Raw genomic sequence first — 26,976 nt, 5'->3', positions numbered from 1 at the left:
CTCCACTAAACTTAATTGTTTCAATGTGTGAGGACAAATAATTATTGAACCACTTTATATGTGTGCGCGCGTCGATTCTACTGCAAACTTTGACACTCGCGCACTGATTTGTCAACTAATCGGGCGATCAGTTCAGGTGCCTAGCATTGTATGGCGGGGAGAGCGCGCTATGTACGGAATGACACGTCCGTTCTGTCGTGCATCGCGTCATTTATGCACTAGTTGGCCAACTGGTGCTGTCGTTCGGGCATGGACGGGACTGGAGGACTGAACGACCAATGAGGCAGACCAATTTGTGTGTATTGCGTCTATACACGTACTTTGAATGTGAGCGTAAACACAGTGGAGGGGCGTTCATTTTTAGATTAGACAATCTCTACCTACTTATTGCATATTTTGTAGTTATTTTTTTATGTAAGTGAACTTATCTTCGTTTCTCGACTTCTATATTTCTAATTTATGTATAACACAATTTCAGACATCAGTGGGTCCGATCGTCGTGGCGATGAACGCATACACGGACGCAGCCAACGCGCTGACGCCGGGCGCGGCGCGCGCGCAGCGGCCCGAGCTGGCGCGGCTCGTGCACGACGCTGTGCGCCACCAGGCTGATACGGGATGCCCACAAGCTATCATACTATCCGGTGCTCATCATATAATTATTATCAATTGATTATTATTAATGTTAACTTGAATACTGCTGTTATGAAAAATCCAATAGCTTTTCGAAAAATCAATGGGTCAATTGATGAATTGAATCAAAATACGAATTAGCGTAATTTTGTTTATATATTTATATTATTATGTAATATAATATGTGTTGATGTTGCATAGAATACATTTAGAAAACAATACCAAAGAGCTAACATAAAAAGATGTATTGGGCAGGCGTGTCGGGGTCGGGCAAGACGTACGCGTCGATGGTGCTGCTGCGGCGGCTGTTCGACGTGGCGGGCGGCGGGCCCGAGACGGACGCGTTCAAGCACCTCGCCGCCGCCTTCACCGTGCTGCGCTCGCTCGGCACCGCCGCCACGCACGCCAACTCGCACTCCAGCCGCATTGTTAGTTCATGATAATACCTCTAATAACATGTAGTCTGATATGCATTAGCAATATTTAACATTTGATTAATGTGTTCCTCAACTTTAAATTAAGCTTTCAGTTTATAATATGTTACTTATTAAAACAGTCTTATCAGTGTCAGTAATTGTTACAATCTAAATAATATATCATCATATTTTATTTATTTTATTTATTTATTTTTTACATACATAGATTCCTTACAGCTATTTGTATTACAATTTTTATAATTAACTTTAACAAAACAATACGCCAATAAAAAGGAATACCAATAATAAGACAATTAATGTGACAGTAGTTTAACATTAATTATAACAATGACAAAGTGGAAAAAATTAATATATATATATATATATATATATATATATATTTTTTTTTGGATATGGTATACAAAAAAGAGAAAAACGTACCCATTATAGAATGTTTGGTATGGATGTGTGTACTGTGTGTGTAGTGTATAATGGTGTAGTGTGGTGAGATTGTGTATGGTAAACTAAGAAATTATTGAATTGGTGATGTCTGTTACTGCTTTTTTAAAACTGTTACGGGAGAGATGAAATATGTCAACACTTGAAAATTTCTTGTTGTAAATATCAGGTAGACGGAAGAGTGTAGAATTTTGCAGGTGTTTGGTTGAAGCGAGGGGAACCTTTAATAGTTGGCAATGCCTTGTTCGTAATGACGGTGCTTGTAGTGATATATATTACCGAGAATATTTGGACAGTCCAGTCTATTACGCATTATGTCGTAAAGCAGCATCATGTCGATAATATCTCTCCGTTGTTCGAGTGTATTGATCCTTTGGAGAGAGCATCCTTCAAGGTAATTAGCACAAGAGGTCTTCGATATAAAATTAAGTTTCCTAATAAATATTTTTTGAATATTTTCCAAGCGGTCAATATAACAGCGATAAGAGGGACGCCAGATCGGACTCGCAAATTCTAGTACGCTTCGCACATACGAAAAATACAGCACTTTTAAACATAAGATATCTGTGAATGCATCACAAGTCCGAAGTATGAAACCTAAATTTTTGTACGCTTTTTGTATAATAAATTCAACATGATCGTTATGCGTAAGTTTAATGTCATGAATAACACCCAAGTCTCTAACCTGTGTTGTTCTTTCGAGTGATGCATTGTTTAGCTTGTAATTGAAATTAATAACATCCTTTTTTTTCCGGGTAAAAGTAATTAATTGGCATTTGTTTATATTAATAGATATTTTATTAGTTTTGTAATACAGTGTCAGTCGATCGAGATCGCCTTGCAGCTTAATACAGTCTTCTAGACTGTTGATTTTTTTGTAAAGTTTTTTATCGTCTGCAAATACAAGGAACTTGGAATCAAGAAAACAATCAGATAAATCGTAAAGAAATACGTTATATAATAAGGGGCCGAGATGCGAACCCTGCGGTACACCGGATGTTACTCTAATAAAGTTTGATCGGAATCCACCGATAACTGTAGCTTGATGACGATTCTTTATGTATGATTCAATCCATCTAAGGAGGTTTCCTCTGATACCGATGGCATAAAGTTTCGTCAACAATATATTATGGTCGACCCGATCGAATGCCTTCTCGAAATCAGTATAGATGACGTCGACTTGAGACTTGTCATCTAAATCTATATTGATAGAATGAGTAAATTCAAGAAGGTTGGATGTAACGCTACGTGATTTAATGAAACCATGATGATTATGAGGGATACATATTAATGCTAAATAATATATGTTATCATAAGCGATACGTTCCAAAATTTTACCTAATACATTAAGAATAGATATACCTCTGTAATTTATTATGTCCAATTTTGATTTACTTTTATGAATTGGAACTATTTGTGTTTCCTTCCATCGACTCGGAAAGATACCATCTGAGAAAGAACGTTTAAAAACTGTGTTTAAAAAGTATTAGCAAAGGAGTCATCAAACCAGTTGCACATTTCTTTATGAAAATTGAAGGTATTCCATCCGTACCAGCGCCTTTCTGTGGATCTAACTGTTTCAACAGTTTTTGAAGAAGTTTCTCATTGACTTCAATGTAATTGAGATTATCGGAGATATCGGCCTCCTTAGAAAAAATAGGGGTGGACTGATCAGATTGCTGAAATACGCTTTCAAAGAATTCGTTAAAAGAATTACAGATGTCTTGACCATTAGTCAATAAGCAGCCTTTATAAGACATGTTTTGGGGAATGCCGTGATTAGAGCGTTTGTTTTTAACATAAGTCCAGAATTCTTTAGGTGATGTTTTAATACTACTTTGACAACGGGATATATATTTATCATAACATTCTGACTGTAACTTTTTAACTCGGGTTCTTAGCAAAGAAAAGGAACTATAGTCGCGAGGATTTTTAAAGCGTTTCCATTTTGCATGTATTTTAGATTTTTCCTTAATTAAATTTATAAGTGCAGGTGTATACCATTTAGGATACCTGTAACGTGATGAAAGCTTTACAGTTGGTACATACGATTCAATAATAGAATAAACAATATCATAAAATTTATCGACGGCATCATTAACAGAACCCGAGTGCAAGAGACTATGCCAGTCAATGGTTTTCAGCTTACAGTTTATAGTATCATAATCGCCCTTAAAGTACTTTTTTATAACTTGGCCTTTAGTTTGAAGTGGTTTTATATATAAATCTTTAATAACAAATTCTAAAGGGCTATGATATTGATCAACATTTACGAGGGGTCCATGACAGATATTACAATATAAATGTATATTTGATAACAGAAGGTCCAAGATATTACCACAGCTATTTTGATATAAATTATATTGTTTTAAACCTAATAAATTAAATGTACCTAATAAGTTTAAGGCAGAATCTGAAAGTTCTGTATTACATTGTTTTGTAAAATTAAAACTAAAGTCTCTGTACCAACTAATAAATGGAAGATTAAAGTCACCGGTTACCAAAAATTTGTCGTTTAACGTTTTACTATGAAACATTTTCAAAGAATTATCAAAATCTCTAAGTAGCTGTGGAGCGTCAGAGTTAGGTGGAATATAAACACCTATAACATGTAGGTCACTGCTGTTATAGCGAGACTTGACATTAAAAGAAGATTTAGGAATTGTAAGCCATACACTCTCAAGTTGTGGGCAGTTTATATTGTGACAAAATGCCGCAAGAATTTTTTTAACGCATATCAACACACCTCCGCCCCTTTTTTTGTGCTTACGGTCAAACCTAAATACATCATAGTTGTTATTGCATATTTCAGAATCCAGAATACCGTCACAAAGCCAACTTTCAGTAATGATTATTATGTCGTAAGTACTGCTTTCAATGTTTTTATATAGTGAATGTAATTTTGTGCGCAAACCGCGGGCATTTTGATAATAAATGTTTAGTGTATTTAAGCCTTCCATTGTACTAAATTGTGAAGTGGATAAAATGATTGTTGATGATGTAAATTTAGATCTTGAGTCACGGTTGCACAAAATATTATAATATAAAACAATTCGTATCTTTTAACTATAAAATTGAAATGAACAATTATCGGATCATTATTACGTTTCTTATAAGCAAAAAAGTTGTAGTTTTGCGGGTACTTTGTAATATTAACGCAGTAAGCATAGATGTTTAGAGATACTAAACCTTTGGTATTCTGGAGTAATTTATTAAATATAATGAAAATTTTAATATTAAAGCAAACAAAAATTATGGATGAAGTTTTGAAGTGTAATATTGTAGTGTTATTTAGATGATTATAATTTAAATATGTATGGGTACGTCTTACCAATATAACAAGTTTTTGTAACCATAATAGTGAATAATATGTAACTATTAAAGCGACCCTAAAAAATCCAACAAGTTTTCTTCCGATGTAATTGCTTTTGGTGGTGATTTTTCGTTACGGCGCATGTAAATAGTGCAGTTCTTCACCCAAACAAATTTAATGTTACGTTCCTTTGCGCGCAGTTTGCAATTATTTAAGAGAATTTTATTGGCAATTGTGAGGTGTTCGTTGACAAAAATCTTCATCGAATTCTCAGTGAAGCCAAGGTCGCATGAAGTAAGACCATTTTGTTTGTTATGTTTCCTGAAATTGGCTAATAGGTCATCCTTACATCTTCGGTCTTTGAGTTTGGCAATAATTTTCTTAGGTTGGCCTGGTTTTTGACGAATAGAATGTACTCTTGTGATAAACTCGATATCGTCTTTACCTAGATTAGAGCCAAGTATAGTTGATAGACGAAGAAGTAAATCGATTAAATTTTCGTTAGATTTTTCAGGAACGCCGACAACTTCTATATTTAGAAAACGCGTTTTCTGTTGTGAACGTTGGTGTTCAGTAGTTATGACCGATACTTTTTTTTCCAAATTAGATATAATGGTGTCTTTTTTTGCAATATCAGAATGAATGGTCTGGATTTGATTACCCAAGCTGGCAATCTGAGCTTTAGATCTTTTTAATTCATCCTTTAAGGATTCCACAACGCTCAATTTTTGGTCGATATCGGCCAATCGGGTGTAAACTTCTTCAATAACATTCGCATTAAACTTAGATGTTAAATCATTTAATTCAAGCCGTAACTGTTCAACATGCCCTGGCAAGGATGTTAGGGGTGCGAGCATCTCTTCAATTCTAGTTAATTGTACACGATAGGGCGTAGTATCATCCTGTGAGGTACAATTTTTGGAAGTCATGCCTACTTGAAGCGGGCTCTTTCTACATTCTGGGCACATCCAGGATGATTGTCTATTTCCGAGCCTTCGCCAACCTACCTCCGTTAAGCTCACACAGTAATAGTGGTAAGTAACTTGGCACAGTGAGCATATCGCACCGTCTAAAACATTTTCATCACAACGTTTACATATTATGTTATCCATGCCGAAGGTTTGTAGTCCCGGTAAGCGCTCGCAGCGACGATGACGTATTATAGATAAGAACACGACGACAGTACACTTTGGAATATGGAATGTTATGCACGATTGTTATAATTCACAACAGCTGATAGTTTTAATAAGTGGTTATCACTAAAATGGGATGTTTTTAACAAGTGTTTGTGCGATAATTATATTTAAAACTTGGTAAGAACAAAGGGAACAACGTACTTGTCACAGTGAGTTTGACAGGTTGTCATATAATCTTATATATAAAAATGAATCGCAAAATGTGTTGGTAAGCGCATAACTCGAGAACGGCTGAACCGATTTCGATAATTCTTTTTTTATTATATTCCTTGAAGTACGAGGATGGTTTTTATGTAGAGAAAAGATGTGTTTTTTGTACCACGGGCGAAGCCGGGGCGGACCGCTAGTATAATATAAATATAACGTACATTTATTACAGAAATGTAACTCCAACAAATTTTTATTCAGAAATAGAAGAAATAGAGCTAGGTAGCTCTATGTGATACTTATAGCTATATCTTTTACATTTTTTTCATAAACTGACTACTAAATAAAGCAAACAGGTATTCAATAGACGTCTATATGTTTTATCTTTTTACACGTGTGTTGTTTGTATTTCCAGGGTCACTTTATCGAAGTGCAAGTGACGGACGGCGCACTGTACCGCACGAAGATCCACTGCTACTTCCTGGACCAGACGCGCGTGGTGCGGCCGCCGGCGGGCGAGCGCAACTACCACATCTTCTACCAGATGCTAGCTGGCTTGTCGGCGGACGAGCGCTCGCAGCTGCACCTCGACCCCTACACGCCGCAAGACTTACGGTTAGCATTTAATAATTTCTCCTATGTGGAACTGCTAATGCCTCCGTTCAGTTTTGTTATACAGTACTTACTAAAACGAATTATTTCACCCCATCATATAAAGTCGCATGCAACAACTAAATACGACAATAACGGTACAGAAATAAACAAAGCAAAGGATAACGTCAATGTTACATTACACCTAAATAGACCAATAATAAATTTTCAGTTGAAACTCAAACGCAGTTTTCAATGATGTATTTGGAAATGTTGCAATATAGCTAGTATATTGACTTCATAGGACGTTTAAAGACTTGGATCAAAGTAATATGTTTATTTTTGGCAGTTATCTGTCTTCATCTGTGTCGCGTCGGTCGGACGCGGAGGACGCGGCGCGGTTCGCGGCGTGGAAGAGCTGCCTGGGCGTGCTCGGCATCCCCTTCCTGGACGTGGTGCGCGTGCTCGCCGCCGTGCTGCTGCTCGGGAACGTCACCTTCACTGACGGCGCGGACGGCACCGCTGAGCCCAGTGGCGAGGTATGTACCTTACTATATACTGTATCTATATCATGGTAGAACAGGTAGGCGTGTAACTCGTAGGCCATCTGATAGTAAGGTTACTCGAAGTCACTTGTATCAATTTATTGTACCATCTTTGTAGTAAGTTATGTCGTTATAATGTTATGACGTTCATTTGCTTTTCATTTGTGAGCATTGAAGTGGAATTAAAATCGCAGGAAGTCTTTAGAAATAAATCACATTTTTAATCGTAAATGTAATCGAATCGGATAAGTTATGGCGTTAAGTTATGTTATCAATTACTTGTGCCATTATAATAATTGCTTTTAAAAAGTTTATGTAAAAATAATAAACACAAAAAAATTACCTAGCAGTCCTCGTTTAAGTTACTTTTATACGACACTTGATACATTCTAGGGCAGCTCCTCTTTTACAGTTAATTGTATCGCCGCGCTCGTATAAGTTTATTGTGAATAACGATTTCATAAAATTGAGTGAATTTACTGCAAATGTTTTAGTACCTTACAAACTGAAAATCATATTACGCAATTTATAGTTAAATAAATAAAATAAAAATAAAATAGTTAATTTAAGACAATGCGATGTAATAGTAGATTAAACTGTTTGGGTGTAGTTTGGTTTTGGGGTGAAGTAACGCTAAAATTAGAAATTTGTAATGCTCGTAGAACATAATAGGAAACGGTAAATATTAAGCTTTTTTTAGTTTTAGTTATTATTGTTTATATAACTTGTAAATTTAATGCATAATATAATGTGGTTCGCAGGCGGAGCTGGCGGCGGCGGGCGCGCTGCTGGGCGTGGGCGCGGCGGCGCTGGTGCGCGGGCTGGGCACGCGCGGCGCGGCGCGGGGCCGGGCGGTGCGCGCGCCCGCCAGCGCCGCCGCCGCCGCCGCCGCGCGCGACGCGCTGGCCAAGGCGCTGTACTGCCGCACCGTCGCCACCATCGTGCGCCGCGCCAACTCGCTCAAGCGCCTCGGCTCTACCCTCGGAACTTTGTCCTCAGACTCTAATGAATCGGTTCGTACTAAATGACAATTAGAAAGCGTAGGGAAGAAATACTATTTAATTCGTTATTTTCACTGATTTTGCTAAACTTCTTTGATAATAATTCATAGACAATTGAATTTCAACCGTAAAAAATTGCACGTTGTATTGAACGGATGAGATTTATTCTATAAACGTGCTTATAGAATTTTTTCTAGCTTAAAGAAATTTTCCCGACGTATAGAAATTTTCCTGTCTTTAATTTAACTTATGGATATTTTCCTGGCGTATAGAAATTTTCCTGGATTATAAACATTTTTGCGGCAAAGAGAAATTTTCCTCACCTATATAAATTTTCCGGACTTATGGAAATTTTCCTGTCTTTAATTTTCCTTTCTTATGGAAATTTTCCTGGCTTATAAACATTTTCCTGACTTATACAAATTTTCCTTATCTATATAAATTTTCCTGCCGTATAGAAATTTTACTGGCGTTTATAATTTTTCCTGACTTATACAAATTTTCCTGACGTATAGAAATTTTCCTGGCTTATAGAAATTTTGCTGGCTTATGGAAATTTTCCAGCTTATGGAAATTTTCCTGACTTAAGTATAAAAATTTTTCCTGACTTATCGTAATTTTTCTCAACTACCTATTGTTAAAATCATTTTTCTAATCTTCCTAAAATTGGAAATTTTAAAGTACTACCAACCAAAGTGGTCCTTTTAATTTTATTTTTATTTTTATATTTAAGGCATGCATGACTGTTCTGTTCTTTTATAATTATAGAAATAAAATAATATTCTTAATACTAACGAACGTTTCAAACAATGTATACTTAGTTAATGACAACTGAAACTCAATCTCCAAAATTTTATTCGTATAAACTTTAAGTAACATTTTTAAACTATCAATGGACCAGAATCCATAACCAAAAGATTTGTATTGATAAGGTGCACCAAGACGCCGCATCACGCCGCGCGTCGACGGCCGGCAGCGGCGCGCGGAGCCGTGCGGGCGCGCGCTCGATGGCCGCGCTCAACGACGCCGTGCGCCACGCCACCGACGGCTTCGTCGGCATCCTCGACATGTTCGGCTTCGAGGACGCCGCGCCCAGCCGCCTGGAACACTTGTGCGCTAATCTGTGCGCAGAGACAATGCAACACTTCTACAACACTCACGTTTTTAAGGTACTAGATTGTTCAGTAAATAAGTAAGAACTAAACTTTATTATCAGCTATTAATTTTATGAATTAATAATATGTACACATAAATATAATATGATAAATTTATCAAGTGTAACGTTCCTACTTAAAAAAATATGCTCCTTTATTTATTTTTTTTAAGTGAAACTTGGTTAAGTGGGACCTGGATAAGTGAGAAACCTCCATAACTGGAACTCATGCTGAGGTCCCAACACTTTGGCACTGAATTACCTCTGTTAGTGGGACGAGGCAAACCTCTATATCTGGGATTTGTTCTTTCGATTTATCATCATAGTTACCTCTATAACTGAGACAGTGAGTAAATTTTATATGCATAAACCTCTGTAACTGAGATAACATTGTTTGTTTACTCATTCTTATTCTACCCACAAATTCCACACGTAATTCCGTACGTAAGTAAGTACGTAAGTACAAATTTTGAGCTTCAATTACCTTCAATTTTAGTTTCGCTTTACTATCATACAGATGTTTATTTGAAAAATGTCAAAACGAAAGCTACAATCGTTATCACTTCTCTGTAAATGAGACAGATATTTATATATACCTGTATATCTGAGACACTGGGTAAGTGGAATACCTCTATAAGTGAAACGATATTGCAGGTCCCTTGATGTCTCACTTAACCAGGTTTCACTGTATTTTTTTCTTTGCATCAACTGTAATGCATGTATTACACATATGATCAAAAACAGAGATGGATTTTTTGAAGAGGTACAAAAAAAACATACCCCAGCTGCACCATAATAATGATTAAATACATATTTTAAATATAAATAAATAAATATAAATTAATGAATAACACTTGAACAGTCGTCAGCGGAGTCGTGCCGCGAGGAGGGCGTGTCGGGCGCGCTGGAGGTGGAGTACGTGGACAACGTGCCGTGCATCGACCTGGTGTCGTCGCTGCGCACGGGCCTGCTCGCCGCGCTCGACGCAGAGTGCGCCGCGCGCGGCTCGCCCGACCAGTACGTCGCTAGGATCAAGACTGCACACAGGTATTCAATTAAAGCCTACGAAATATGTTATCCTAGTTTCTACAAAGTTATAATTTATCAATGCACTGTTTCAAATGTAATTAATAGGTAATGTTTTTTAAATGTTTATGTTTCCACTTGCTAATCTTTAAATAAAAACTCCGATTATTTAAGCCAAGGGACTCAATCATAGAGTTAAAAATGTGGGGAACAAGATACAGAGGCAACTAGTACCTAAATCGTAAATTTATACGAAGAAAGAAATACTGAAAGGTTTGCTTATTTTATGAAAAAGTTAAGTTAGTTGTATGCACATATATGTGAACATCGAATCAAATCTTAATTTTTAATTGACTTAACTCAACGAGATAACTTAGTTCAAACATAAACCACTGTAATTATTTCTTATCATTTTCATATAGCTAAATATCACAAATGATAATTCTTAATAATTCTCCAGAGGTCACCCGCGTCTGTGCGAGGCGCGGCCGCCGCACCCGCGCCGCTTCGCCGTGCGCCACTACGCGGGCGAGGTCACGTACGACGCGACCGACTTCCTCGATGCCAACCGCGACTCTGTGCCTGATGATCTGCTGGCTGCCTTCGATACGAGGGCTTGCGAATTTGGCTTTGCGACACATCTGTTTGGAGCTGAACTTAAGGTTCAGAATTATACATTTATACTGAATATGGAAGTGTGTAATTTGGCAAAAGTAATGAAAGAGATTTAATGAAACTTGACTTATGTAGCAAATAATAAATAAATATTAGCTTTTGTTAAAAGTGAATTTTTGATAGAGTATTAACCCCATGTGAAATCGGGATGATGACTAGTAACTAGTACCTATAGGCAAAAAATCAATGCAGCCAATGTAATCTTGTTTGCAATTAATAATAATATACTTAGGTGACAAATTTAACTTCTAAACTTTTTTTGCAATAATATTATGTTATGGATAAACTATTAATGCAAACTACATGGACGTATAAAAGAAGATAATATTCTGGTTTGGTTGCAGGCGCTGTCAGCAGCGGGCGGGCCGTCGGGCGCGCAGTTCCGCGCGTCGCCGACGGCGGGCGGCGCCAGCGCGGCGCCCCCGCCCGGCGCGCCGCTGTCGGGCGCCTCCACGCTCACGCAGGACTTCCACACGCGCCTCGACAACCTGCTGCGCACGCTCGTGCACGCGCGGCCCCACTTCGTGCGCTGCCTGCGGGCCAACGCCACCGAGGCGCCCATGCAGTTCGATAGAGCTACTGTCGCTACGCAGGTACGTGTTGTTAGATAATAATATAACAGCAGGCCTCCTACAGAAGCCAGGATATCTTTATTAAAAATGTTATTTAAAACTATAACATTTAATTATAATACCATTAGTAGGCAAGATTGAATCAAGACTCGATCAATTCAAACTACAGCCGTACCGATCGGCTGTTCGCTACCGTACTCGGATTGGTACGTGATAAGAGTTTCTATAATATCACAGATCTCTATGTATAATATACTACGTTATGCGCTACGGCGGTAGCGGATACCGCTTTGATCTGAATAGGCCTTTATATTATTTGAATTTAAAGGCAAAAATATATTTATTCAATTCAAGTTTAATATTGCACGCCTCATAAGCGAAGCGTTGAGGTGGGTACTACTGTCACTTCGCGCAAAACATCAGATTTTTCAAACTTAAAATGTCTTTATGTATCATACATTGCACTTGTAAGATAATACATACACACACATATTAAGAAAAAACACTATTTTTAACGTTCATGATATTTTTGATGTCATTTTTGTTATTTAAACTAGTTAAAAAACAGTTTAAAAAAGTTCTGTCTTGGACGTCCGTGTGTCTGTATGTGCGGATCCTTTTTCTTGTTAACACGATAGCGACCGAAATACTTTACTAATCGAGTCTTTTTTTTTCTCTTACGCTTGAGTATGCTCAGGAATAGAACCCTTTCATTTTTCAGGGTCTGATTCGATGTGGTTTAATTGTTATTAAATAAACAAAAATAATAATTAATAAATATTTATTAAAAAAAAATTATGAGGCGTGCACTTTTGGATTTTCCAAATTATTTTTATCTTTTTCATATCGTATTCTTCTTAAGTGTATTTTTATCTATCACTATTCTGATTTTCAATAATGGTTTATTCTATTTTATATTATTCTCACGTGAAATTTAAATACAATACTAAACTGATATATTTGATTGGCAGGTGCGAGCGCTACAAATCCTGGAGACGGTGCAGCTGATGGCGAACGGGTACCCGCACCGCATGCGGTTCCGCGCGTTCGGCGGGCGCTACCGGGCGCTGTGGGCGCGCGGCAAGGAGGAGTGGGCCGAGTGGGACGGCGAGGCGGCGGGCTGCGCGCGCGTGCTGCGGGCCGTGGCGGCCGGCGGCGCGCCGCCCGCACCGCGCTCGCCCGCCGCCGTGCGCTGGGCCATCGGCAAGCGGCACGTCTTCCTCAGCGAGGGGATGAGACAGGTCCCTCGATCAATACAACCGATAACATTTTACATTAACGAATAAGAACTCACATCTCTGTTGTAATGGGATAAAACAATCGAGCAGATCGATTTCTTATTATTACTAATCAATCAATCATGGAGAGCGTGTTCATTGTTCCTATGTCTTTGCTTGCAGCATTTGAACAATCTGTCCTTCATATATGAAACACCTATTTAAGAAAAATTGTAGTTGAGAACAACAATTTCAATTTTTACTGTGCACTTTACAGCTTAAATAGTGTGTGCAAGTTTTATCAATCAAATTGATTGTGCGCACAGGTGTTGGAGCGCATGCGTCGCGCGCGTCGCGCGGCGGCGGCGCAGTGCATCCAGGCGGCGTGGCGGCGGCACCGCGCGCGGCTGGCGGGCGCGCCGCGCCGCCCGCGCCCCGCGCCCATCGCCGGCACGCCGCCGCCCGAGCCGCCGCTCCCGCCCGCGCACTCCAAGTGCGACCCCGCGCTCGTCAAGCGCACCTGCTCGCTCTTCGGCCTCGACTTGGTTAGTTTCAACTTACACAGTTACACTGTTCGGTTAGATATACGTAATGATATTGTTTGTCGTGATGTCGAGAAAGGTTGGTACGATAGTAAAGTGAACGCAGTCGCATGTGCAGGAACGGCCGCCGCCGTTGCCGCCGTCGCGCGCGTACACGGTGTCGAACGGCGTGAAGCTGGGCTACCCGCAGCAGCGCACCGTGGCCGCCGACTGGGACGAGGCGGGCGTGCGCCTGCGCGCCGGCGACACCGTGCTCGCGCTCGGCGCCGCGCCGCGCGGACACGTCACTGTGCAGGTACACCACACTACACAACGTATCACTGCTACATTAGTATAAATAGTACCTAAATTTTCCCAGAAATTTCAAGTTACTTGAACAAAAAATACTTACATAATATTTCCTACCTATTTGATAATCGTACTTACATTACGGTTCGTTACAGAATAGCACATATATAATAAAATATAATAATAGGTATCCCAGACCGTTTTTTTGCTAGTAATTTATAAGTATCAACGTAACCTATCATTAACTGTATATTGTATGTAGGTGTGCGGTCGCACAGTGCCGGTGCCGCACAGCGTGCTGGCGCCGCCGCGCGCGCCGCGCCCCGCGCCGCCGCCGCCGCCCGCACCCGCATAGACTTGCTCAGCCGTTAACACAAACACGTACATAATAAACTGTATTAATGAAATCGTTTCACATTCACGATAAGCCGACTCTGTAGAATTCTGTGAAAAAATATAAAACACGAAAAAAAATTCATCATCAATCTTCTTAGACTTACATACTCGTAGGCTAATGACTCAAAACATGACACTGTTGTATGGTTGCTCAATTTCTGAAACAGTTAAATAATGTGTATGTCGATTAATTTCAATACAGGAAATTGAAAAACAGTAATTTCAAAAATCATACCTCACAAAATGGTATTACAATAATTATTAGTACCAGTAATCACGATTGCAAGCAGCCATTTTTCTCGGTTCCATTAACACATTGTATTGATATCTATAGACAGGACTATTTACTTTACTGAGAAATACATTTACACTACCGATAGTAATAACACGCTACTTTCAATAATGATTCAAGTATTATGACGAGTCCGGGCTGAGGCCTGTGATGACAATCGAAACTGAAAGACTAATCCATACTCAACATGATAGTTATATAAATCTTTGATAATATAAATCGCGTTGTGAACAATCAATGGTGCCTTATTGTAAATAGTAGGTTAAGTATTTATGAGAGCGATGAGATTTGTGCTAGAGCGTGGATGTTCTGTATTCTGTCACGTGACACGCCTGTAACTTAGTGGAGAAAGTAAGATATTTTTATCTTTCGGTTAAGTATAAATTTAGAAGGGTCAGTTTTGGTAAGAATCTATAAATAGCGATTAAAAAGCTTAGATATGAAAAGTATTTGTGTTATAAATGTTGAATTCGAATATTTTAAGCCATTTGTAAGCTGACCATATTTTATTTGCAGGATACCTAAGTATATTGTATTTTCGTTTATAAAATAGCTACGTTTAAGTATAATTTAAAAGAATATTTTCAGTATTTATAATTTACCAACTCATTATAATTACGTACCATATCTAAGACGAATGCTGTTACCTTAAATTACATATTTTTATGGATAATTGTATCAAATTTATGTTTTCTCACACTAACAAATATTATTTCATTGTAATGACAAAATAAGTGTTATAATTTGTATTATTAGTAGATGTATTTCAATATTGCGTTTTTATTTAAATTGAAACATTTCAAACAAATTATTTCATGTACATATTATGTATCCGGAATGTAATAAGTGGCGAAATGAAAAAGAAACTCCAAATCAAAGCTTGCCAACATGAGTCTGATACCTTACTGTACTGAGATGGTAACTAGATTAAGGTTATAATAAAAGGCATAATAATTTAAAATAGTTTTATTTACCGATTACAATATAACAGTAAATAAAGTATGGAATGTAAACGCGGCGGCGTCGGGCGGTCTCGCGCTATTCCGGGACCGACTCGTTTATTTGTCACACACGGCGCGATCTGCGAGTTCAATCCACCAAGCAATAACCTCGGTGTTTGAACAATTGAAAAGAAAAGTTTTTGGAGGTAGTTTAATAATGAACATTAACAAAAAGTTTTGAGTTTTGAAAATACCAAATTACTTTTACTTATGAGATCAAAGGAAAGTAAATTCAACAATTTAAATACATAATCGATATAACAACATAGCAATAATATATTTCCAGAAGGGTTGTATAGCTCCCGCTTGACGCCACCGCGGGGCGCGCCGGGTCCTTCGTCCGACGGCCGACCACATCGCGTCCAGTTTGCTAGGTGGCTAGACCTATACAATATTATATGAACACACAGCGAACGCCAACACGGTATTCGAGAGACTGTTTTACTATGTATTTATTAACACGTCTGAGCAAAAAATATTAATGAAAGTATTGATATCTTAGACTTTATTTAAAAACACGCTTAATCTCATGAAATTACTGTATTGTCACCGTTGATAAAGTATACTTACAAAATTGGAATTAAAATTTTGTTTACTTTGTTTTAAAGTGGATCAAAATAGTCTTTAGGAGTCGGTTACATACAGGTAAAGCTAATAAACGCGTGTTAAAAAGCTCTCGAATCCCGCGTTTCACAGAAAAGCTAGCATTCAATACAGTAACACGTAACAACCCGGCTTCCTACGATAATGTCTACGATAAACTTCATATATTCTCGTTATATCAAACAGTTATAATTTATATAGAGAAGTCTAAAAATCCACAACAACTAGAGGTCAGAACAAACTTGGAAGAATACGATATTTTTATCTTGTAAGGGCCAATTTCATAATAACAATTTGGTAGCATTTATTTGCTATAACATATGATCTTAAACAAATTTCATACATTTCATAATTATTCTAGTTTTGCAATTATTGCAATTTCTTGATTTGATCTATTAAAACATTATAACACAAACTTTTTATAAAAGTACATATTTATAAACAACTTCCAAGTTTGCACCGAGAGATTAATAGCAAAGTCAGACAACAAGATTTAAGGTCCCATCGAATTAAATATACAATAAACATTATTATATTTCGTTGAATTTATGTAAACAATTGAAATTTAATGTCAGTCTGACGGTCAAAAGACATTATGAAGATTCGTTAAATTTTATTGAAATTATTTCATCATAACTTTTTCTTACATAAAAAAGTAATTTCATTTCATTGCAACCGCCAGACCAACATCATAAATGTAAGACAAATCGATACACATTTATAATGTAAAAAATTGATTAAACACTACACTATTCTATGAGATAAATCCAAAAATTCTCAAACTTCTTAAACCTGAGTTTTTCTACAAAATACGTACGAAAGTAATATACATAATAGGTATGAGCTATAAGTTCAACGTACTTAAGACAGAAGCAAGATATTGGCAGCGCGTCGTTAAGCGGAGGTAGATACGATACTATACAATATTACGATACTAAACTCGATAACTAAGCAAAATTTGGCCGTTTTGCACAATGTCATATGTATTGTATGAGGGAATTCATAAACACTAGAAAATTAATAATACTTTTCACACGCGCAGTTATTTTGTTGCAACTACGGAGTTTCTTGCCTGTTCTTCTCCTGAGAAACTGCTTTCCGAATAGGTGGTTAATGGTAATACTATTTTGACAATTCAATTAGAATAAGCTTAGACTTTAGAGCATTAAACCAACAGAATAAGTCTAATTGAATAAATAAATGTTAAGGTTTGATAAACAAAGTAAGACATTCCGAATTGAACAATGAACATGTGTCAGATATAATGCATGAAGTAGTTTCGAGAGATTTAGTGAATGCTGTGATAGAACACACTATTAGCGTATTTGTTATGTTATTATGCCGTCTCTGAGAATGCAAAGACAAATTATTACCAATTGAATTATTTTTACTTACAACTGGAATATTCTTTCAGTTAAGACTTGAGGTGGTTGTTAATCATCTCAATAGATGGCGCGCGGTGTGTCCCTTAGACACATAAAAAACTGAAAGAATAGAATAAATTCGATCGCTCTGGCGGGTCACGAACTCACGAGTGGCCGAGTTGGTCAGGCATCCGCCCCGGAATGGCGCGAAAGGATGCGGGTTCGAGTCCCGCCTCGTGATCGAATTTTTTCTATTCTTTATAAATTTATATTTATAAAGCATTTGAATGCCATTAAACCAAAACTATCAATTTCAGTTAAGACTTAAGTTCTTTACTAGCTTGGATGTATAAAACAGAATTAATTAATAATCATGTGTAAATTTAATTTAACTATGTACATTATATCAATATATTTTTACCATGTCAAGAAATCATACAATACATATTCCACTGTGCACTATTATACACACATATTTGAGTTATTGCTTATTAATACTGTAAACCTACGTTTATTCAAAAACTCGACGAGTCCACACTAGAATTTGTAAAGATATCAAAAAACGCGCAAAACGTGATACTTACATTACAAGTAACGAGTAAGACTATGTAAAGAAGCGAATACAACAATTATATACTAAATAAACTACTTACTATACGAGTACAGATCTCAGTCGTTAAGCGATACATAAAATAAGGCTTCAGTATGGAGGCTCTACATATTCGATGCACTTTATAATTGACCCAAATATTTTATACGGAGTTCAGTGGATTACAATTTTGACAAACATATAAATATCCTTTTTATATAAACTTGAAATATATCTAAGTAAACATTTCAATACATATATTTTGTTAAATATGTAGAGCCCATCAATTAGTTATTTATAAAATAAATGCATAAGATTATAGATACAATAGATTCGGCAGTTTGCGCGAATTGAACACACGATAAGGCAGTATGGTCACACCGCGTACCTTCCGCCGTCTTAAGGAAACAAATCGATTATATTCAATGACTCTATTATACTAGTAGACGCGGCATACGCCAACATCATTGCACTAAAAAACAGCGTAATTAATACATACCTACTTACTAACGCATTATCACCAATACAGTTGTTCTCTCTTTCACTCTTACGCACGAGACATAATACATGTCTCACTCATGTACTTCGTAATAACAACTGCCGATTAAAATATAAAAAGAACGTCCAGCCACGACGCTGAATGGTGCGTGACTAAGTGAAACTCGGGCACTTAGCTGAGTTTTTCTTGCCAAAATAGAGAGCGGGTAACGTATCTAGCTTTTTTATATATCATAGATTATATTTTATTATTTTATATTTTCGAATAAGACATCGAAATAATGTTTATGGAATGGAGTAAGCTTTTAGCTCGTAAGATATAAACAAATATTTTTAAGCTACTGCATAGCTTCTATCGCGGGCCTTGAGCGCGGGGACCGAATCAAGAAATTCCGAAACGAAAAAACCTCACGCTCCCCACTCCGACGGACACGGAGGTGTGGCTTGAAGGCATAGCATGCAATAGCTTTACCGCGGCAGTCCCCGAGTGCCACACGTCTTTTTATATTATGTGTCTATTCGGCTAATTTTTCATATAACGTGTATAATTTTTCATCACGACTCAAGCACACGTGTCCCGCGATCGATTTGTCTTCCTTGAGACGGTTGCGTCGTTCACAACAAAACCCACGTCTTTCCTGCTTACATTATTATGTTTTTTTATATTACTGTTAAAATACACTACATACAAAATTTAATACATTCAAAATCGAACAAAGCGTTATATACATCGAAATAGAGCAATTTTATTAATACAATACAATATAAATGTAAACCGCCGTAATTAACATCGTCCGAGCCCACCGATCGACTCGGCCGGCGATTTGGCACCGGCACAATATAGATCGATAATTTCGTACATTATGCAACATATTGACGTCCATCACTCGACTATAAAATAAAATGGCCGCCCTTGAATTTTTACACCGCGGTTTATTCGCCGGACGTGCCGCGACAACGTATTTATATCGCGCTACATTCGACTCGAACACTGTATCTGGGGATAGTTTGATGCGTTATTGGATCGAGGAGCGTTTATATTGACGAGCGGCGGCGATAAGCGGGCGCGCTAGAGCGTGGCGGGTCGCGGGCGGTACGGGCGGCAGCACAGCGCCGCGAGCGAGCGCCGCTAGTCGCGCGGGATGGGCGTGCTGCACGCCGCCGCGGCCGCCAGCGCGCGCCGCTCCACCGGCGACCGCGGGGACGTCACGCCCTCCCCCTCTCCATCCCCGACCCCAGCACCCTCACCCCCCGCAACACCATCCCCTGCACCCTCCCCTTCGCTCGCTCCGCACAGCGATGTGAACACACTACTAGATGACACTTCGCGGACGCAGCGACGCTGCTCAGCTACGATTAAAAACATACATAAATAATTTGGAAAATCCAAAAGTGCACGCCTCATAATTTTTTTTTAATAAATATTTATTAATTATTATTTTTGTTTATTTAATAACAATTAAACCACATCGAATCAGACCCTGAAAAATGAAAGGGTTCTATTCCTGAGCATACTCAGGCGTAAGAGAAAAAAAAAGACTCGATTAGTAAAGTATTTCGGTCGCTATCGTGTTAACAAGAAAAAGGATCCGCACATACAGACACACGGACGTCCAAGACAGAACTTTTTTAAACTGTTTTTTAACTAGTTTAAATAACAAAAATGACATCAAAAATATCATGAACGTTAAAAATAGTGTTTTTTCTTAATATGTGTGTGTATGTATTATCTTACAAGTGCAATGTATGATACATAAAGACATTTTAAGTTTGAAAAATCAGATGTTTTGCGCGAAGTGACAGTAGTACCCACCTCAACGCTTCGCTTATGAGGCGTGCAATATAACTAATAATAAATTACGACTAAAAATGAATTACGACGTCCGCAAACGTGTTCATATTTATTTTATTAACGTGTTAAAAGTTTCGAAAAACAAATTTTATGCGTGGTCCAGGTATAAAATATGTATTTCTGAATCACAGAGCGAAAGGTTGTATGTTTTTGTTTATTGTGCGGTCGCCCACTGCGGTACTACGCTGAAAATTGCGTGACCGAAATCGTTACCGACAACAAATAACCTGTATCGATGGTTGGTACAATAAAAAACAATATTTTTACCTTCCACATTTTATGTATTATTGAATAAATCGTGCAGCTTACACCTTTTTGCATGTGGTAACTTTTCTAATTATTTAAGTCACTTTTGTATAAGGCTCTATTATGTTATCTATAGCAATAAATACCCTTTTATTTAACACGGAATGTAATAGTTCATAATTAATTACTATTTACAAAATTGAGAAACAAAATTCAGAGCTTCATCATTTCTGCTACATACTTATTCACCGGAAACTTCATAACGCCTCCGACCAAAAAAACTATTAACTTGTTACTTAAATTTTGTCATTAAGATAAAATAACTAATTAGGGATGATACGCACCAATCATATTGTGCAGGTTGTCGATGACCACCTCGGTGTTATAAGTGGCGTCCACCGCGCGCTGCAGGAACGCCGTCCACGTGCTTAGCTCGGCTTCCTGCAAACATGTTCTATTGTAGATATGTGCAAAACTTTGCAAATTCTATAGACTCTTTGAACGCAATTGAGTGACGGTTTGCCTCATATATATATGGAAAACCAACCAACCCTAAAATTCTCGAAATATGATACTCTTTGTATGCAGGCTGAAATAGTGTTTCACTCATGTATAGATCTTTTAAAACCATAAAGAATTCATACATCCATTTAAATACCATCTCATCTACATAAATATTGTATCGGTTTACCAGAAGCCATCTTCAGATAAGCTTAATTGACAATCTATAATCGAATGGAAACAAACAGCCATTGACTAGTGTTCTGGGAAGCATCAAATCGTGCACTTGTGTCCGAAGCCGCCGTAAATCACCCATTGTATGGGTCGGTGTCAACGTCACCAGAAATGATCGTCACATCCTATTTGTATACCAGCTTTAGCAGCACATTGTTTGCGGCATGTGGACCGTGACGCAGGACATGGGCTAGAACAAGACTGCTAACGCGAATCAGCCGTGACTAGACTGCCTAAAGCACAAACAATGGGAGATAAGGTCATGAGCTGATCGCAGCTGAAGCACACCCTTTATTGTCAGGTTCATTTACATCAAACATACGCATGTTATACCAATCAGTAACGAATATAGGAAGATCAGTATTATCTCACGACCCTAAAACTCTGAAAACGGCAGATAAGCTTGTGATTTTTTCTCGCTTATTAGGCAATCTCTCGCTCGTTTCGGCTACACGTATAGTAACATTCAATCAATGGGTTCATTGTAACAGTGATTAGCGCGCGTGTAGCGAGACAGTGGGGAACCGCTCGCGTCAGACTCCGTGGCTCCCGAAATAAAACATGACATCGCGCTGCCGCCTGGCAACTGGATGTGTTCAGATTTGCACTATCCGTTTATGACTATGTTACTCTAACAACTATAGTTATTATGGTTAACACACTATTTTAGACGTATCGGAGTTTCATTTTGTTTATTTACAACTCGAACTCATAGAAGATACAGCTACATTATTTAACGTAGCGTATGTTTTGTGAATTACTCATTTTTTTAGGAACACTTTGTTTGTTGAGTATTCAGAAAGTATGGGAAAAAGACAATGATTGTTGAGCAATGAAAGTTTTAGTCGGAGTTAGTGCCATTTGTATAAGTTACCGATATTATGCGACAGTTGATATCACATGTGGTGAGAGTAGACCACCGCTGGTAACATTATCGTTACAGTGATCTATTGTCACACTATACCGGTCGGAAATATTTCTCAAATATCTATTTTTATGAAATTAACTACAATGCACTTATTTTTAATTTTGTCTCAGAAAATAAAATTTTAAGATGTATGTACTTCCTGAAGAAAGAAAAGCCGCGGAGTCCTATTTTCCTTTCGAGAGTCGAGCAACGAGGCAATTAGCAGTAGTTTACAACAATTCATATAGCCCTAGATACTAATAAGGCGATCTATCTAAATAAGATTATATAATCACATTGCAGATCAACACTACTCATGAGCTTTCCCTAAGCAATAAAGGTTTAGTGTCCTCATTCAAATTGCATAATAGTTATCTTTGGCCTTTATCTAGTCCCACTTTTTAATGGTCACAGCGCCCTTTAAGGTAGTATCTGGGGCACGCATAATTTGCGTACAAAATGTAAATAGTAGTGACGGTCACGGGCGCGCACCGACCCATACCCGTCACTTTTATCGCTACGTTTTATCGTTATTTTTGGATACGGTACAAAAAGGTCGGGATGGATTAAAACTAGGTTCCTAGTAGGAGATAGTGATGATGCGAAGTATGATGTGACAATTATGTATATATATTTCATTACACTACCATGATTTTAATTGATTTAAAAACTTTAATCCATCAGAGGTAATCTAGTCGGATAATGTTTCATTCATGAAACATTTACTATTGACAATTGTTCCGTCAATATGTAGGAACTTATGTAGGAAAAACGTGAACGTACTGTAGAAATGTTTAGCAAGCAGAGTATAACCCCAGGCGCCCGGCTTACATAATGTAACAGATAGACATCAAGGGAACCTGCCTAGATTTAGGGCGCATATTTTATTTCCAACACCTTGCCTACCTTATTTACATGAAAGGTGGGTTTAGAAAATATTGCTTTTCAGTTAGATTGCATTCATAATAAAATATATTAAATTTGTATGTAAGTAGGCAATTATAATTGTATATTCCTCAATCAAGAACCGTTCTTTTCCATTCTTGACTAAGATTCCGAAAATACTCTTGAGATCTACGTTTTGCTGATATGTGATGGTATTATAATATGAGTTTTCCTTGTATTCTCGTTTACTAAGCTTACAATTACTTCTGGACCCGTGCGGCGTGTCTTAATGATTTCCTCTGTGGATATAAATCTCAATGGCAGATGTCGCGCGATGTCACACGGTGTGTGTGATCGAATTAGTGGATTCAATGAGTCCTTCCTTCGCCCGCCACCTAACGTATGGCGCGCGATAATTTGCTGACGCCACGCACTAATAATAACTCTGATACACGCTTCAATAATAGATTCATAGACGAAAATTTTTATAACAGCCGTACTCGACATCCATGGTATCGTCTATCGGTGTATGCCCAGAATCTTCCATGAGAGTCTCAAGAAAGGAGATAAAGATTCCAGAAATAAGATAAAGGTATATCAGATACCCAGCAAAAGGAAAGAATAAAGCTGATAACGTACTGTACCATAAAACCCCGCCTTTGTTACGTAACCTTGATCTTGCCTGGCATTCCTTTACAACTTATAACATCTCCCAATTAGGCGTGTGGCACGTGCTTCGCTCAACTACAATGAATGAGAATGAGCTAGATATTACAGAAACGTTTATTGTGATTTTGTAATCATTCAAGAATACAACAAACGACACTGAAGCCAGTAACTATACATATATATTACTGTCTTTCAGCCAATGATGTGAAAGTTTTCAAAAGTAAACAAAGAATACATTTTTGTAAAGAGATACATAACATAAACACGATATGTAGGTCAAAGGCTCTATTCGCTAGAAGATGTATAGCTACTCAGCTCCGAGGAAAGGGGATCAATGTCAGCTCCTTGCAACGCTGGCTACGACTTGGAGCTAAGAAAGAAGCGATACCTTATACATACAACATATTGGGCAGTCTTTTTAACATTTTGAAATTACCACTGAAATACAGTGGTTATGAACACTGCAGAATGTTTAGAATCATGTAATCTATTGCACGCCTCATAAGCGAAGCGTTGAGGTGGGTACTACTGTCACTTCGCGCAAAACATCTGATTTTTCAAACTTAAAATGTCTTTATGTATCATACATTGCACTTGTAAGATAATACATACACACACATATTAAGAAAAAACGCTATTTTTAACGTTCATGATATTTTTGATGTCATTTTTGTTATTTAAACTAGTTAAAAAACAGTTTAAAAAAGTTCTGTCTTGGACGTCCGTGTGTCTGTATGTGCGGATCCTTTTTAGGGTTCCGTAGCCAAAATGGCAAAAACGGAACCCTTATAGTTTCGTCATGTCCGTCTGTCCGTCTGTCCGTCTGTCCGTCTGTCACAGCCGATTTACTCGGAAACTATAAGTACTACAGTGATGAAATTTGATGGGAATATGTGTTGTATGAACCGCTACAAAAATATGACACTAAATAGTAAAAAAAAGAATTGGGGGTGGGGCCCCCCATACATGTAACTGAGGGATGAAATTTTTTTTTTCGATGTACATACCCGTGTGGGGTATCAATGGAAAGGTCTTTTAAAATGATATAAAGTTTTCTAAAAAACATTTTTCTTAAAGTGAACGGTTTTTGAGATATCAGCTCTCAAAGTCGTAAAAAGTATGTCCCCCCCCCTCTATTTTTATAACTACGGGGTATAAAATTCTAAAAAAAATAGAGGTGATGCATGCTAATTAACTCTTTCAACGATTTTTGGTTTGATCAAAGTATCTCTTATAGTTTTTGAGATAGGTTGATTTAACTGTAATTTATTATATTTGCTGCTACGGAACCCTTTGTGCGCGAGCCCGACTCGCACTTGGCCGGTTTTATTCTTGTTAACACGATAGCGACCGAAATACTTTACTAATCGAGTCTTTTTTTTTCTCTTACGCTTGAGTATGCTCAGGAATAGAACCCTTTCATTTTTCAGGGTCTGATTCGATGTGGTTTAATTGTTATTAAATAAACAAAAATAATAATTAATAAATATTTATTAAAAAAAAATTATGAGGCGTGCACTTTTGGATTTTCCAAATTATTTCAAAGTATACAGCGAAACGTCTACCACCGCAATTTATTTTTTCTAAATATCCGATTTAAAAGTTTTAAAAGTTAAGTTAGCAATAATTCCTGCACTATAGCAGTTGTAACTTTTACTTATTAAAAAAAATGCGACCTGCGTATCGTTATAAATGTCTAACATAAAGGAAGTGTATAGTTCTACTAATACATTAAAAAGCTTAAGAGAAAGTCTTTTTAAAATCGAATAATATCTAGGCAAATAGTTCCCGCTATATTCGTGGCCTAACCCTCTGAATTGGGTCAGTCGTCGGCGCAAGGTTAAGGACCAGCGCGCGCCGCGTTACTTACACTGCCGCGCGATCCCAGCCCGCTATCCTTTGACCTACCACATAACGAACTTGCTTGTACTTCTAATGTTGCTATATTACTAGAAAGTAGGAGTTTGTTAGGAAATTATAAATTATCAAAGGGAATACTTGTTAACTGATAAGTAACTTGTATGTAATTCGAATGGGAAAAACATATCTCATGTTTTTGAATTGGGAACTATGTAATTTGGAAATTGGGACGTTCATGAAGTCACCTATAAGCGTAGCGTGATTGAAAAAAAATCTTAAATGTATACTTAAACGTAAGTATACATTTAAAAATGAATTCACTGCGCGTCTCTATTGAAGAGAAGAACTTTTACACAAAGATAAATTTAGTGTTCCATTACCATAATCGTTCAAAGAAAGTGGGTTGGTAGGATGCGGCGGGTCGCTTTGATAATGTTTTGTGAGGAAATTGAATTAATTTAGCGTCGGCGTTAATAGTACAGAGATCTGAGATCATCTGAGGCCGCCGGTGTTGGTGACCGAAATCACTAATTATTATTAATTAACCTCACACCGACTTGCCAACTCAACGCCGAAATAATGGGACACCATCTCTTCGGCGTATAAATGGTCGAATTATGCAAAAGATGTTTTTGTTTGTTCAATGTTTTCGTAATCCTGGGTAGGGGATTCAATAACGAATAACGATGATTGCGATTTTGTCCATAGATTAACCAAGCTTTTGAAAATGTGAATTTTATGATTTCCTTGACATCCTGACGTAAGCCCATTTTTTGTGGCAGGTAAATTATTATCAGACACAAAAATTTCTAATTATTTTATAAAAGTAAAGCAAAGCATTATTTTTTCAATACAAGAAATGATAATATTAAAATCACCTAAGACGTGAAGCGTGTGATGGCGTATGTCAGTAGACAAGCTTATTAGCTTGGGACTTTTGGAAGGACGTGGGATGATCCTTTTTTTCCTGTTTTATATGCGTTTATAACGAAAATTTTAATCCGCGCTCGTAATATTCAACGCACACGTTCTTTGTCATCACTGTGAAGTTGTTGAATATTTTATTAGAAAACAGAATGAGAAAATATATTTTAACATTCGTAGAAACAGAATAATAAATCATCAAAAGGTCTTAGATGTTAAAACAAATACTATTTAAATAGCAAACGTTAGTTACCGCAGGTAACAGCGAATTTCCGATAAGATTGCAATATTAAATTAGGCATTGGGTCGACACCCTCGAGTTCTGTATCAGATAAACGAGTAACGATATCACAAGCAGACTAATGTTTCGGATCCGCGATA

General features: G+C 37.5%; 2 protein-coding genes and 1 non-coding gene across 3 annotated transcripts in view; 2 read left to right on the top strand and 1 right to left on the bottom strand.

Annotated features, from left to right (window-relative positions):
* The window catches only part of dachs (unconventional myosin-IXb-like dachs), a 40,778-nt gene extending 25,355 nt beyond the window's left edge, over positions 1-15,423 (top strand). The window contains exons 5-17 of the mRNA XM_090108225.1: positions 479-644; positions 889-1,061; positions 6,580-6,779; positions 7,105-7,294; positions 8,062-8,313; positions 9,234-9,470; positions 10,317-10,501; positions 10,941-11,142; positions 11,500-11,748; positions 12,699-12,968; positions 13,271-13,489; positions 13,605-13,781; positions 14,037-15,423. Of these exons, the coding sequence (XP_089964351.1) occupies positions 479-644; positions 889-1,061; positions 6,580-6,779; positions 7,105-7,294; positions 8,062-8,313; positions 9,234-9,470; positions 10,317-10,501; positions 10,941-11,142; positions 11,500-11,748; positions 12,699-12,968; positions 13,271-13,489; positions 13,605-13,781; positions 14,037-14,129 (2,613 nt within the window). The 3' untranslated portion in view covers positions 14,130-15,423. The remainder of the gene's footprint in view (positions 1-478; positions 645-888; positions 1,062-6,579; positions 6,780-7,104; positions 7,295-8,061; positions 8,314-9,233; positions 9,471-10,316; positions 10,502-10,940; positions 11,143-11,499; positions 11,749-12,698; positions 12,969-13,270; positions 13,490-13,604; positions 13,782-14,036) is intronic.
* Positions 15,424-15,807: 384 nt separating this feature from the next.
* Positions 15,808-26,976, bottom strand: part of LOC149904277 (uncharacterized) — a 29,561-nt gene continuing 18,392 nt past the window's right edge. Inside the window, exons 3-4 of the mRNA XM_090107746.1 lie at positions 20,960-21,056; positions 15,808-19,867 (exon numbers count right to left, since the gene is read on the bottom strand). Of these exons, the coding sequence (XP_089963872.1) occupies positions 19,647-19,867; positions 20,960-21,056 (318 nt within the window). The 3' untranslated portion in view covers positions 15,808-19,646. The remainder of the gene's footprint in view (positions 19,868-20,959; positions 21,057-26,976) is intronic.
* TRNAP-CGG (transfer RNA proline (anticodon CGG)) lies at positions 17,595-17,671 on the top strand. The gene is given in 2 exon segments: positions 17,595-17,631; positions 17,636-17,671. It is a non-coding gene; the product is annotated as a tRNA-Pro (tRNA).

The sequence above is a fragment of the Colias eurytheme genome, chromosome 12 (genome assembly GCF_061535395.1).
Source record: "Colias eurytheme isolate Ceu_HAF_F1 chromosome 12, ilColEury1 Martin Lab GWU primary, whole genome shotgun sequence".
In the NCBI taxonomy this organism is placed as follows: Eukaryota; Metazoa; Arthropoda; class Insecta; order Lepidoptera; family Pieridae; genus Colias; species Colias eurytheme.
This window is presented reverse-complemented; position numbering and strand designations above follow the sequence as displayed.